General features: G+C 46.2%; 1 protein-coding gene across 1 annotated transcript; it reads right to left on the reverse strand.

Moving 5' to 3' along the window:
• Nucleotides 1-8,861: 8,861 nt before the first annotated feature.
• Nucleotides 8,862-14,524, reverse strand: LOC124684036 (nitrate regulatory gene2 protein-like). The gene is made up of 5 exons (XM_047218444.1): nt 13,597-14,524; nt 12,628-12,644; nt 11,285-11,430; nt 10,174-10,397; nt 8,862-9,798 (listed from the first exon to the last, which is right to left on the reverse strand). The coding sequence occupies exons 1-5, from the start codon at nt 14,439-14,441 to the stop codon at nt 9,006-9,008; spliced, it is 2,025 nt and encodes a 674-aa protein (XP_047074400.1). The 5' UTR covers nt 14,442-14,524; the 3' UTR covers nt 8,862-9,005.
• Between the last annotated feature and the right edge of the window lie 1,110 nt (nt 14,525-15,634).

Raw genomic sequence — 15,634 nt, forward strand, 5'->3', positions numbered from 1 at the left:
CCGGACAGCAATATGTGTATACAACTTGCAGGTAAGATCATAAAAAAATGAATATCTTCATGAATCAATAACATGTTCAGATCTGAGATCATGGCACTCGGGCCCTAGTGACAAGCATTAAGCATAACAAGTTGCAACAATATCATAAAAGTACCAACTACGGATACTAGGCACTATGCCCTAACAATCTTATGACTATTACATTATCAATCTCATCCAATCCCTACCATCCCCTTCAGCCTACAACGGGGGAATTACTCACACATGGATGGGGAAACATGGCTGGTTGATGGAGAGGCGTCGGTGGTGATGATGGCGATGATCCCCTCCAATTCCCCGTCCCGGCGGAGTGCCAGAACGAAGTTTCTGGTCCCGAGACGGAGTTTCGCGATGGCGGCGGAGTTCTGGACGTCTTCTGGAAATATGGTCGAACCCCTGGCGTTTTTAGGTCGAAAGGGTTTTGTAGTCGAAAGGGGAGCGTCGGGGGGCCGTCGAGGCGCCCTCACCATAGGGCGGCGCGCCCCCCCTCCAGGCCACGCCGGCCTATGGTGTGGGGACCGCGGGCCCCCCTGGCTTGCCCTTTTGGCCTCGTAAGTCCTCTGTGAAAATAGGCCCATTGCGATTATTTCTGGGGATTTTCCTGAAAGTTGAGTTTCTGCACAAAAACAAGACACCAGTGCAATTCTGCTGAAAACAGCGTTAGTCCGTGTTAGTTGTATCCAAAATACACAAATTAGAGGCAAAACAATATCAAAAGTGTTCGGGAAAGTATATACGTTTTGGACGTATCATGCAGCTAGTGAATTCTTTCCGTGAGAGTCCTCTCTCTCTCTCTCTTTCTCTCTCTCTCCCTCTCTCAGCCAACCGCCGGCGTCTCCTCCCCTTCCCTGCACCCAACAACACAATTCTCCTCCCTTCGTCCCCTTGGGCTCCCCTCCGTCCGCCCATGTGCCTTCTCTCCCCGACAGAGGCGGTTTAATCTTGACTCCTTGTGTCCTGTCGTCAGCCAAGCTCGTGATCCGTTTAGCCGGGCAGTATTCTAGCTTTGGAGGAAAACATGTGCATGGCTGGGGGAAGCGGTGCGGAGGAGGCCACCCCCCGCGGTAGGAGTGTTCACGTACTGGGAGATCGGATGCGGTGATGCCGGCGTCGATGAGTCAGGTCGTGCAGCTGGTGAATTCTTTACGTGAGCGTCCTCTCTCTCTCTCTCTCAGCCAACCGTCAGTGTCTCCTCCCCTTCCCTGCACCCAACAACACAATTCTCCTCCCTTCGTCTCCTCGGGCTCCCCTCCGTCCACCCATGTGCCTTCTCTCCCCGACAGAGGCGGTTTAATCTTGACTCCTCGTGTCCTGCCATCAGCCAAGCTCGTGATCCGCTTAGCCGGGCGGTATTCCAGCTTTGGAGGGAAACATGTGCAGAGCTGGGGGAAGCGGGGCGGAGGAGGCCACCTCCCGCGGTTGGAGTGTTCGCGTACTAGGAGCTTGGATGCGGTGTCGCCGGCGTCGATGAGTCAGGCCGTGCAGCTGGTGAATTCTTTCCGTGAGCGTCCACGTGGCCTGGTTGGATTGTGGGTTGATTTGTCATGTCTTGAGGGGCTAAGGGGCAAAAGGATTTTTCTGAGCTGGAGGACGTACACATAGTCCCCGTGGCCTGGTTGGATTGTGGGTTGATTTGTCATGTATTGAGGGGCTAAGAGGCAAAAGGACTTTTCTGAGCTGGAGGACGTACATGTACCAACAACGGGTTCCAATTTAATAGTTAAGATTGTTGGCTACATCACGTTGTTTATTCCTCACTTTGCTTAAATTTTATTTTAGATAAAAAATTACTGGTATTTATTAGTATAGATTTGGTCTTTACGATTTCAAAAATTAATCAATATTTCTCCACCTATAGATATATATATTCATCCATGTCCTATTTAATGCATATGTATGTTCATATTTTTCTAGTGTTGAAACTGCAGTACAATCCAAATATTATTATGTTTCCTCCGGTATGAATAATTTCAGTTTACTCATGAAGCATATGCAAAAACTTAAATCTCCGGTGCAATGCACCGACATAGTAAAGGATATGTCCCGCTCATTCTTCATATTTACCCATTTGTTAGCGTGAGTTTGTACATTTTGCAAAAATAAATAAAAATTTGTATGCCTCTCATCCTATTTGAACTTACATTTAACTTTATCAATTCCACAAATCATTCAATACAAGCGCATAACAATATGTTTTATATTTAAAATACTGCTTCGATACTTTTACTTAACGTTTACTTCCTTCAATCTTTTTTAATTGACTCGGATTTAGTATATTCCGACATGTGAAGTGAGTTCTCAATGAAGCGGCGGCGCATCGTTTAGCAATAATGTAAACTCTAGTTGTGTGTTTTATTCTGTTCTGGAATTTCTCTAGGGAACTATTTGTATTGATGTGGTTTAATCAATAAAACGTCATGTTCTTCTGTTAAAAAAATCAAGTCAATTAGAAAGGAACGAAGGGAGTATGATTTTCGCAGCGACCCAGGAGGCATCCTTCTAGTACATAATCAAGCTGGCAAGGACTAGGAAAATTTAGCATTATTTTTCTGTTGATGTCAAAGACCTCAGGTGCGTGCGTGTGTTTGACAGTCAAAGACGAACCTATCCACATTATCTCCAGGTTTGGCCAGCTATAGTCCACAGGGCCGTTTAAGCAGACTAATGTCTGGACAGCTGAAATATCCCAGTTCCGACTAGCTCCAGGTACACGACTAGCTCCGGCTCTACCTCACCCGCACAGTAGGCGAGGCTTGCGGCGGCGACGGTGGCTGTGGCGGCGGCTACTGGCCGCGGAGGATGGCCGTCTTCTTCGTCTACGTCGATGACTTCGGTTGTGGTAAGCTTCTGCAAACCCTAGCCTTAGATCTAGATCTTATGGGTACACAACCGGGGTCTGAACGAATCCATTGCAGGGCATTCCTTCGTCGCCCGGTGGAGGTTGTGGAGGTTTTCCAGGTTCAATCTGACTCTACGACGGGGACGGTGGTGCTTCCTGCATCTTCCACTGGGACGGTGCTGCTGGTTGCATCTTCGCCAGGGTCCCTGCTTCCCCTACCTCGGTGCTGCATGTGGCTCCTTTGACTGTAAGGCCGATCTTACCTACCTCGATGTTCTTTGATGTGGTACTGGTAGTTCATAGATCTGCTAGTGCTTAAGGATGTCCATGTCGTAGTTTATTGATCTGCCAAGTGTATGTCATGTAGGCCATTATACCTTTGGGCTCCCCTGATCTGTTTGCGTCAACTGTGAATGCTCAGCCATCTCTGATAGCAAGCAAACTGTAACATCCCAAGTGAGCTACCATCTTTACCTTACCATGTTTTGTGCATCATCTTTGCATTCATGCATCTCATACATGTCACCTTTGGTTTTTATCAAATTGCATTTAGTTTTATGTGCCCTTTTTTTTTTGCTTGTTGGGATTTCTTCCTCTCTCTCTTGTTCTCTCTACATCACTTGTGATGTTCCAAGCAAGGCCAAACCATCACCATAACTTGATCTATTTTTCATACAGGTCATGCCAAATTTCTTACTTGGGTTTAATATTAAAGCCCTCTTAAATCTCCTCTTATTTCTTTGCAATTATTTTAATATGAAGCAAATAATTTTGGGAACACATATACCTTGTTTTGTTTGAGTTAAAGTTGTAGGGCTTGAAAATAATTTTAAAACTCTCTCTCTTCTAATTCAAAACAGAATTGAACTTGTTTCATTTGTAACAAAACCAGAATAAAAAAAAAAGAGGAAAAGACTAACCAGCATGATGTCCTTTTACCTGTTGACCGAGCGAGGAGCAGCTCCTCTGTTTTTCCTTCACCACGTGAAGCCTGGGCATCTCCCTCCGGGAGGGGATAATTCCCTATAACCCCCTAGTTGAAGCCACTTCCCTCATATGCCCCCCTTGTGTCACTGATATGTGGGTCCGGACCCCACATGTCCCTCCCTCCTCCACTTTTCCCCTTGCCCAATTCAATCCAGCAACCCTAGCTCTTTTCCCTCTTGCTGCCGCCGTTGCCCATCCTCTATCCCCTCCTCCACAAGGGCTGCAGAGAAGAACACCCAGGGAGAAATTCGGATTTCAGTCACCAAGTTCGCCGGAGAAAGGTCGCCGCCTCGCCACCATTCCTCGCCACCGTTCGCCGTACTGAGCGTGGGGATGGAGCCCCCATGGCCTCATCTTCCTCCTCGCTGAGTTCACGGAGGCGGCGCAGCTCCAGGACACGCCTTCCTCGACCTCGTCTTCTTCCCGGAGCCGGCACGTCAGTTTCCCCTTCTTCTTCTCCGTCGTCTCCGAGCTCGCCCACTTCGCCATCAAGCCCAGGGTGAGCGCCACGACCTTTTCTCCATGCTATCCCGCTCGTTGTCCCCGGTAGTTGGCATTCTGCTCGCGGCTGCTGTTGGGTTTGCCATGAACAGGAGCTCGTGTTTGATCTGTACCTGTGAGATTCTCGCGCCGGTGTTGCCTCACTTTGCAGCGTACACGTCTACTATCACAAATCGCTGGTAGTTCAGTTGGTCCTGCTCTTGTTCTAATTCCTGAAGTGCAACGATCAAATCCCAAGGGATGCAAAAGCCCATCTTTTTCTTCCTGTCTTTTGTTCCAGTTTTTAGCATACAGTCTTTTCAGTTTTCAGTTTCATCAAGCTGTAGCGTAGGTCTGCCCAAAAACATTCGCTCTAAGTTTTCTATCACAAATCGATCACCGGCCCAGTGGCAAGCTACAGCAGATCTGACTCAGGAGAAATTGAGTTCAATTCCCAGTGAGCCAGTTTTTCTTTTGTTCACACAGGCATTTTCCCTGCATCAGGTTCAGTTAACTGTTCTTTTCTTTTGGCTAGGTTCAGTTTTCCCTAGTGTTGCTTCAGTACGTCTGGGCTCTGTAGTTTTTCAAAACCTAAACCAGAATGTTTGGTTACTTCCTGTGTCTACATCACGATGTCCAGGGATCAATTTCCTGTAGCCTCTGTTTTGAAAGAAAACCCCTTTTTCTTACTTCTGTCTTGTATTTCGGATTATCAAAATGTGCATAATCATTGAAACTTGGAAATTCCATATCTCAACTTCTACAATTCCGAATGCAACAAAATTTATGTCTATTTGTATCAGAAAATATGAGGAATCCAAATATTAAATTGGCATGCATCATATACCATTCTATGTCCCGGCCAAATGAAAACTACTAATAAAATTAAATGTTATGTAAGGGTTTACTCTTATATCTTGCTATTTAGATGCCCCACTTAATTTGCCAAGCATGAACCCCTTTGCATATCACATGCCATGCATCATATTGCGCATTGCACTTCTTGTATTGATTTGCGCACTTTATTTCTTTGTATGTGATTTGCTTCTTCGCGATAGACGCCGGTACCGAGGAGTGCCACGAGGAGTTTGCGTGCTACCCCGAGGAGGATATCGCTTGTGCCACTACCGCTGATCCTGCAGGCGAGCCCTCCCCCCTTCACCTATTTTACATTTCAGCTCTTGCTATCTACTGCTACCCTATATTGCGATTCTTTCGGGTCACGTGTCCTATTCCACTTGTTTACCATATTGAGCCGTGTTTCCATTCCATTACCTATCAACTGTTGTTTGTTGTTTGATAAGCCTTGCGAGTCGTAGGCGTGCTTAGGGTCTTGTTGTTTTATCTCGATATGTTATCGGGATAAGTTGGGGTGGTTACATGTCTTACCTATGGATAATCTTGGGAAAGTTAATCATGATGTTTTTGCAAATAAAATTGAGGTGGGATAACTATTAATGCAGAGGCATTAGTGGATGACACCTTTGTCAACCACTTGTGTCCCCTAGGACCCCGAGTTCTTGTTATCTATTCCGAGACTGAGCGCTCTACCCGTACGTGGGGGAGTGGGACCTCCATCACCTACTACCTTACCTCGAGTAGCGGGAGCCACAACCTTGGTCTTATTTGCTCATATGTACGATATGCACGATTTACTTCCTGTTGCCTTCGGGTGTTTATATTATGTACTGTACTGCATCTCTCGTGGAACGATTAGCGAAGGCAGGTTGTTCACACTTAGCTTAGCCATTGGCACAAACTTCTGGGTCCGTATCGGAGTACGGCCGAACTTCGTCACGGGTAGCTTAGTTGGGTGGCTCCCAATAAACTCGCTTGTAGCTTTGGGAATGGTCTTGTCGTGAGCCTCTGGTTTTGACACCAGGGTCGAGCGTGCGTATGGTTACATTTGGGCAACCTCTGCAGGGTGTACATCTTATCGATAAGCCGTGTCCGCGGTTATGGACGACTTGGAATTGTATGGCTTGATCATAGAACAACTTACACCTTATACTTGATGCTAATAATTTGCTAATAACTTGCGTAGTAATATAGCATTACTACAACCAATATCTAATAAAACTTGTCAACCGTTGAGTGTCTTTTACATTGTCTCTTCGCAATTGTTGAAGGGGATATGTGTATTTGGCAGGGTTATGCTTGTTGTAGTATATAGTTGGATCCTTTATGCGCTCTCTTACCTTCTCTAAATAGAAGGAAGTTGTAGCGTGCCTCTATAAGTATTAGTACAAGTTTTGTTGCCGCTAAACCCACCATATAGCCCGGCGAGCATAGCCTAGTTCTAGTCTCGCTGAGTACACGTGCTTTGGTACTCACGCTCTGCTTTCTATCTATCTTTCGGCAATCGTTGGCCCGACTTGCAGGTACGTTTCCTTGCGAGTATCCGACAGGAGGATACTACGTGGAGTACGATGATGAGGATGTTTCCGGTCCGCAGTGAGAGTTCCTTAGCGAGCGACACGAGATCCGTGGATATGGGCATCGTCTGATTTATGTTCTTGGCATCTTATGCCCATTTGCATCTTGTCTGTACTCAGACTCTATATTCACTTCCGCATGATGTATGATGTATTGTTGGGATATGTATCCTATGAGTGTCATTTGCTATCTTGCTCATTAGAGCGTTGCTATATAAACTTATTTCCATCTTTTGTGTCATAGATGTTATTGTTGTGATACTATATGTACTGTATTTCACCCTTGTACCCTGTGCACCGTGCGTGTTTGATTGAAGTGCACAGGAAGGTGAAGCACTCAGGCCTGGGACTAATCGTGAGCCTATGAGGTCGGTATTGTGTATGGGCGTGTCGAGCTTTGCTTGGCCTACCCATAAGCTTGGGAATGCGAGGCGACCTCATGGTCCCTTGTAGTGACCTCATACACAAAAACTCCTCATACCTGCGCGCTCTTACGTTCCCTACTCCTGGGGCTTACACAAACCAGCCATGGTTTGGAAACCTGAGCTATCAGATTTTATGCTAAATCGGTTGGTTCAGCTCGTCCGTAGCGGTGTCTGCTTCAACATGGGATTCAAGGAGCAACAAATGAAGAAGGTAGCCGCGGATGTTCTTGCATTCGCCGGCGTACATGTCACCACTCTTCAGGTGTACAACCATTGGAGGACAAAGTGGAGCGTCATCATGAAGATGAAATCCGATCGCATTCTGGACTGAAGCGAAGATGGTTGTTGCTTCTACGGCGGTGATGAAGGGGCGGCGGACGAGTACATCATGGTACGAATCCTCATTGAGCTCCTGCATAGATCTGAAAGTATATACATGTCAATGTCGTCCGCACTAACAGGTGTTCCTTGTCGATTGCAGCGGTGCCGAAGCATCGTCGATGCGTCGGCACCCCGATCACCAACTACGCTCAGATGAAGACGATCTTCACTCCTCGGTTCGTCTGCAAGGTGCAGCTGTTCCAGCCTAACTTGCTGGTCAGGGCTATCGACTTCATTGCAGACAATGAAGTCGAGTATGCCGTCTACCGTAAGCTGCAGCCACCGGAGAGGAGGAGCTGGCTTAGGACCTGGCTCTGCAACCAGTTTCCTGCCTAGTGCTTCTACTTCCTTCTCATGATCTGCTAATTTTGGGAGGTGATCTTGTATCCCTCCATTAGCTAGGACTTGGTACAACCTGATCCCCGGTTTGTAATGATAAACTTCTTCGAGATGGTATATACTAACCCCTCGTGACGAACATGTGATGCATCACGAAGTAGTTGCTTCGTTCGTGATGCATCTCCCACTAAGTACTAGTTGATGTGTATTACCAGCATCTTTTCTGATGAACTGAATCTCATATGTGATGTTATTCAGTACTCGGTAACCTCACCACTCTAAGTGAAGGGGTTACCACAGCACTGAGCTATCTGCAACCAAATAGGATGTGGGCTGCACGACCTGGGAAGAATGGGCTGGAAACGGGCAACCAAACGATGGGGTCTGGGTTCCTTCTCCGGTGCGTAAAAGGCTGCACAGGCTACCAAACGACCCGCCAAAAGTATCCCATGGCCCGCCTCGCGACGCGCAATGCCTCTCATCTCGCTGGCGCAGGCATGCGGGTTTTCGGCCCTGGCAACCAAACGCGCCCTATGCTGCTTGCATGATTGAGTAGAAGCGTGTGAATGATACGTTCGAAGGATGAACTCTAAAGCATGAAGGCAAAGCTTCTGGTGGAAGTTCTTCCAAGCCTTTTTAAGCCTGAAGGGTGGGTTTTACTTATGCATTTGATTTCCTCGCTCCATCAGCGTCACCTTCGGCATGAGCGACGTCGGCGAAACCCAGCTATTGTCTCTCACGTCGTTGCAGTACTCCACCGGCGGCAAGGGCCTTCTATTCATATCTGCCAATAGTATACTGGAAACTGAATTTACCTCAGCCATGTGCCCAGCTAACTTTGGATAATATGTCAACAACCAATTGGCAGAATAGTTCCATCTTTCACATGCAACTTAGCATGAGTCGTCCAGCACCAGAATGATTCTGGAAGCTCGCTCCCCATGATAATTCAAATAACAAAACGGTCACCATGCTTAACTGTTCTCATCTAAAGATCTACTACACATACCGCAAAAAGGCTAGGGAGACAATACAAACGTTACAACATTTCAAGGCCTAACTCCTGTACATGTTCATGAGCTAGTTATGACTACCCTGATCCTGCATGAGTGACAACAATCTTAGCTGCGAGTGCATGTCGAAAGAAGCACTAGAAAAGTCAGTCAGAGCACGGAACAGCTCTGGCAGGTGTGCTTTCAGGATGGAAAGAGATTTCACCCTGACTTGCTTGGACAACTTATTATGGACTTCAACCTCATCATCCAGCTTGTTTTTTAGGCTCTCTACAGCGAATCTCTTCTCCGAAATTGCATCCTTTTGGCTCGTCCCCTCACCGCTCTCTGGAAATTCAAAAGTTCTGCCCTGTCCATGCTTGTGATACCAGTCCTCGAATGCCTGAGCTTTCCGCGCGTATTCCTTGTGAAGTTGGTTACAGTACTCCTTCTGTTTCAACTCCTTGTCTTGGACACTTAATATGGTGTCCAGGACTGCCCGAAAGCTAATGATGGCATGTCTGGCAAGATCAACGGGTAGCTTGGCTAGATGCTCATTCCAAAATTGGAGAAGAGCTTTAACAGGAGGTTGCTGCATCCTTGGTGGCGATGCTACTTTCTCCTCTAAGCTGATCTCTATAGGTATAGTGTTCAATTTTAACCAGCTGTAGAGAGCATTTATGTACTCTTTCTGGTAGCTAATGAGATCACTGAAATGTAAGTTCCACTTCTCTACAATATCACGCAGCTGGTGCATGTGGCTGTGGTGATGTGCACTTGTTTCGATATTGGAATCAGAAATGTCAGCTAACTTGAGATCTAACACAGTTTTCAGCTGGTTTGCATGATGCATGTGCATGTCTTCCCACATTTTTGCCATCCTGAAAAGACGAGTACCAAATAAAGATTTTAGAGTTTTGTATTGTGTGTACCAGATCTCATTATTCAGCTTATTACAAGAAAATAAACCAAAAAAAATCAAATCTGTGATGACAAATATTATAACCATACTAAACAGGAAAGTACTGTTGATGCCCCTGCTATAGATCAACTATACTCACTGACTGTAGTACTAGGGAAAGGTTATAGAAGAGAACAGCCTTTAGGTGCACTTTTCAACATGCATGAAGCAGTATTAGCAGAATTGATAAGGTGGGCAAGTTCGTAGAGCAAATCCATTATGGTTCTAAATCCATATATGGAAAGACAGTAGCATCCTGATGAGCAACAAACAAACAACGTTCATCTAATTTTACCTGTCAGCAAGATCCAAAAGTTTTTGATAAAGTTGATTATCACGGAGATGCTGGATCTCTGACACAGTTGAATACATTGGTTGCATATCAACTATGTATCTTGTATGCAAATGGGTTACAGCAGCTTTAGTTTTCTCCTGAACATCAATAGCAGCATTGTTTTTCTTTTGTCTATTTAATGAAGCAACCTTCCGCTGATACTCAAGCTTCATAATCTCACCAGCCTGTGTAATTGAGACATATAAGGTGTATCAGAGGGTGGCAGGTAAGAAATGGGAGCAAAATTCAACATAAACAATGTGAATTGATTCAGTACTTGATTGATCTTTAGCTGATTTGCAGTTCAAGCCTGTTTTCATTCAGAAAGATTTCTCGCACGAACGGGCAGGTTATTGCCAAATTTGATGTGTTGTTATTGCCACATTTGTTGTTTTTTTTTTTTGCGAATAACATTCGTTGTGTTCCCATTTCTGAAAAAGTGAAAAACTAGGATTTTCAACAACTTCACCTGGTCCATGTCATTATCAGAATAATTGCTACGGAAGCTAAACTAACGACATTATGGTTCAAACAGTATAGGCTTCATTTGCCAAAAAAATATAGGCTTCTACTAACAAAATAATCACATTACAGCAAGTTTAAATTGCACGTAACACAAGATAGACATGTAAAAATAATTTCGATGCCCCATCGGTGTATAATAAGTTACTGCTAACATGATTGGTGCTCCTAAAAAAATATGTTTGTACTTGGTAACTTGGCAAATGAAGACTATAAAAAAACAGCACACTGCCAAGACATCAACATCTCTGGTATGTCCGTTTCCTACTCTGGTACAGACTAAAGAGCACAAAATTCAGAATGTCTCTTCAAAAAAAAAACTACCATCTAGTATGTTGGTTGATGTGGAATAATGGGTGTTATTTGATGTAGAAGGTGGCAGTTATTTTGTCTCTTCAGAAAGATAAAGAGAATCATCTCAGCTTCCAAAGGTGTTTTCTTTCGGTACGAATTCAGAATCATCATAAACTAATTAGAATCTCAGAATTAATAAGTTCAAATCAGTAATAAGCAAAAGACAGTCATGATGGACTACAGGAATGAAATGCACCTTCACTTCATGATACAGCTTTTTCTCCCAGGCTAAAATTTTATCTACGACAGTTACCAGAGTCTCCGATGGATCATTTTCAAAATCATCCTTCCCGTCATCACCATTTTGCAAGCCGCTGAACGATCTCTTCCATGTTATATGCCCTGTCAAATATAATAACCACAATTAAAAATAAGTTCAAGAAATAGCTATTAAAATCGTTTTAATAATTGCAGAAAACTTTGTCACATTAGAATGACATCCAATGGACAAAGTAACTTAACAGCTCATGACATACCAAGAATGGACAGGGCTAACAGTGTTATTGTTAACCAAACCAAATTATGTGCATTCCACTGAAATAATTTAAGCACTCCTATTCAGTAGCACACTTCAAAGAAATTAATCAGCATATACGGGAATGTGTGCATGAAACTAAACATGAGAACAGACATAGTTTGAAATTCGCATACATTGCCACCTAGTTTAGTCTATTGATCTATTCTAGCAACAGAGAACAGCAAAATTCTTTTTCCTTATTGTCTCTTCGCTTAGGTCAAATTTGCATTAAAAACACTGACTCACATGGTCAGTGCTTGAATAAAACCACCTCTCTAACCAACCGATTAACTCCTATTGATCTTGATTCTGATCCTAGCAATTCCTCAGCATCCGCCTTAAAATTATTTTACATGGGTCCCCATGTCCCCCCTCCACATCCTCTCACTTTTCACTATTCACCACCACTGTACGAGGCTGCAGGGTATAGCAGAAGAACCAAGCTAACCCTGCCTGTCACTCTCAAGTGAGTCCAGTGCACAGTCAAATGGGACTCAATTTAGATGTTAGGACCAAGCTAACTTAGGACAGCATGTCTGGTCGTCGTGGTCAAGCATGACAGCAAGGTCAAGGGCAACGACTACGGCGACAAGGGCTCGATGCAGGATGGGGCAATGCTCTGTTCAGCACAAAAGAAAAGGCAAGCCTAATGGCGGGAATCGTGTGTTGGAGGGTTTTTTTTTAGCTTAGCAACAAACGAGCATCCAACCGGTGGCTCCACAATCTCTAGCCCTCATCACAATTTTCATGTTCGCGTACATATAGTTTTGGCGCTGGGACTGAAGGAACAGTGCAGAACAATTAGATTAGGATCTCTAATATAGTTGCTTATGTTAGATGTAAAAGAAGAAACAAGAAAGCGTCAGCTGTGTGCTCCTAATGTAACAGAACTATGGAAGGAGATGCTGGCAGGATATTAGCATTAACAGGAGCTAACTATTGTGTTCAGTGAGCGCACAAAAAATTTCTGTCTGCCGGTGTGAACCTAATAGAGGGCAAAGATAGGGTCCTATGCAGATTACTAAGGACATATGCATCGCTAACACAATAACATGTACCTTTGAAATGTCAAGTTCAAACCACTAGTCCTCAATGCTGAATGTTTGCATGCTGAATTGCTAAAGTAAATAGTTTTCCCATCCCCAACTAAAAATTAGAAAGTCCAAATAAATTTGACGTGCTAAGGCTAAGACAAAAAAAAAATGGTTCATACCACTCATGATTCTTCAATGGTAATACATCTGATATTCATCATTCAGAAATACAATGCTGGATATGAAACAGAAAATAGACCAAGACAGGGCAAAGACCAGGCTTTCTTGAGCATTAGACAAGGAAAAGTTCCAGTTTCCTGCATTACTCTTGTTGCCTTCTCCTGTTGTTAATTTCTAGCAGGTAATCACTTGACTTTCTATTTTTGTTACTGTCGGCGCATTTTCCATATTATACAAACTGAATCCTTACCAAAGCTGCGATGCTAATATAAAGAACACTTCAAAGTTTAAGTTGAATAGGTCATATCTTTGAATGGCATATGGATGTCACAGATGGCGTTAAGAGTGTAATCCAATGGGTGCATTTTGACCCATACAAGCACTACTCAGAAAGATATATCCGTACATTTATAGTCAAAATAAAGAATCATGCCATACAGACCAATAATTGTGCCGAGAACCACTTTTACCAGCTCCTAAAAGGAACAATTTTATCTATAGCTAGCTAGCAACTACAAGAACAAGCCGGGCATCGGCATGTTACCGGCTGGGAGAATGGGATAGTGGGTGTGGACATGGACAGCTCAATCTACTTCTGTAGCAACCCCACCCCAGCATGTGTTGTTTTGGACGTCTCTCACTACCAAGGAATCCATCACATCGCCATCAACGCAAAAGATGAAAAAATGTTTATGACAAGATCACAACAACAAGCACAAATTAAGCCTAAGAAGACATCCAAAATTGCAGCTAGGAAGGAGAATATGGAGCTAGTACTGACCTTGACCCTTGGCGTTGTTGGCGAAATTGGAGTGGTAGTGCATCATGTTGGCCTCGAGCAGAGTGGAGACCTCCTTGGCGCTCTCGGACGCCCTGAGGAAGCTGTCGTCGATCTCCTTGAGCACCCCAAGGAGATCAACGCGGCCCTTCTTCTTCTTGGGGTGCTTGGGCGGGAGGGATGGGGGCAGCGTGGGCATCTCCGGCGTGCGCGGCTCCTCCTCGTCGTCGTATGAGGAGGATGGTATGGGTGCTGGTGGAGGGGGAGGAGGAGGGGAGGCGGGGACGTAGTTGCCGTCCTCGGGGTCTGGGACGATCTCGTCGTCCTCGGTGGCCTTGGGGTCAAGCGGGGGAGGGGGTGGTGGCTGGGGGGTTATGGGAGTTTCTGGGGGAGGTGGTGATGACGCGGGCTGCGCATGGTGGCGGTGGCGCCGCCGGTTGTCGAGTTGGGAGTCGTCGTCGTCGGTGGCGTCTTCGTCTTCTAACTCGTCCTCCTCGCGGATGGAGTCGCTGTGGAGCATGGCGGCGGGGCCCCAGGCCTCGGCCTTGGGCGGCATGGGCATGCTCATGGAGCGGTGGATCTTCCCCGGCAACGGCGAGAACTCGGGCAGCGGCGGCGGCGGCGGCGGCGGCGGCATTTCCTCGTCTATCGGCGGCGACACCCCCTCCCAGTGTGCGGGGTCGGAGAGCGCGGCGCCGGTCTCCCGCAGGGAGTAGGCGTAGGCGGAGTGCGCGGCGGCGAAGGCGTTGCGGCACGCCACGGCGGCCTTCATGAACTGGCGGCGCTCCTTGCATCGCGCCACCGCCTCCTCCTCGTACTCGATCCGCGACTGCGCGCACCCCATCTCCGACTCCGCTGCGGACCTCCCTCTGGACAGCTCCTCTCTTCACCGCATTGCCCAGCAGGCGAGCAGAGCAAAGTGTGGGCGTGGGGAGAGTGGATCTAGGAATAGTTTGTTGGTTTGGTTCCCCTGCCTGCCCGGTTGGTCGTCCCGAGGCGCGGCAGCAAGCGGGCTGAGGGGCTCGCTGTCGTTGGGGTTTAACCCTAGGCCCACGAACCCACCCTCCGGCCCAGGGCTCGTCTGGTTCCAGCCATTTCCTAGAGGTTCCGCGACCTTTCCCTGCCAGGAAAACCCGGGCTGAATTGGCCCGGGTCAAGCTACCGCGCCGGTTGGCTGCCCACGACGGGGAGGAAGCCCGGCCCTTCCTGAAATCAGTGCAAACTTAGTGTTGTCATTTACTACAGTTGCAGTACAACCAAGCCATTTATTTCTGCCTAGTTTTTCAACTCACATATGGACAGAAACAACACAGGTATAAAACTAGGTGTCAACTGTCAAGACGGCCACTGGAAACTTGTTAGATTGATCTCTCTCCCTCATGGGCCCAATGGCCCAACGGGCCCCTTTGACCGGCGCCCTGGTCGGGGACGCCCAACCCGTTATGGTTGGTGGGAACCTGTCGTCAACGCTATAAAGAGAGGTGGGGGCCGGCGGTTCGCAGTACGAGGTTCACCGTGTTTGTTGTACGCCCCGCCGACATACCAATCCAATCTAGGGTTAGGCTGTGCCGACGGGAAGCTACACCGTCGTCTCCGCTCACCCACGCCGACGTAACCATGTCGACGTCGGGAGGCTCGTGTGCCTCCAAGGGAGAAGGTAACTACCCCTGCATCTTGTTCATCCTGGCACAAAGATTATCCTAGTAGATCTCTACGTTTAACAATGGTGCGCCACTAACACCCATCTTACGGCTAGGCCTTTTCCTAGTAGTGGCAGGTAAAACGATAACAAAGATAATTTCTGAAGTGACATGCCATCATAATCTTGATCATACTATTTGTAAACATATGTAATGAATGCAGCGATCAAAACAATGGTAATGACATGAGTAAACAACTGAATCATAAAGCAAAGACTTTTCATGAATAGTACTTCAAGACAAGCATCAATAAGTCTTGCATAAGAGTTAACTCATAAAGCAATAAATCAAAGTAAAGGTGTTGAAGCAACACAAAGGAAGATTAAGTTTCAGCGGT

This window comes from Lolium rigidum, chromosome 1 (assembly GCF_022539505.1).
Source record: "Lolium rigidum isolate FL_2022 chromosome 1, APGP_CSIRO_Lrig_0.1, whole genome shotgun sequence".
NCBI classification, from domain to species: Eukaryota; Viridiplantae; Streptophyta; class Magnoliopsida; order Poales; family Poaceae; genus Lolium; species Lolium rigidum.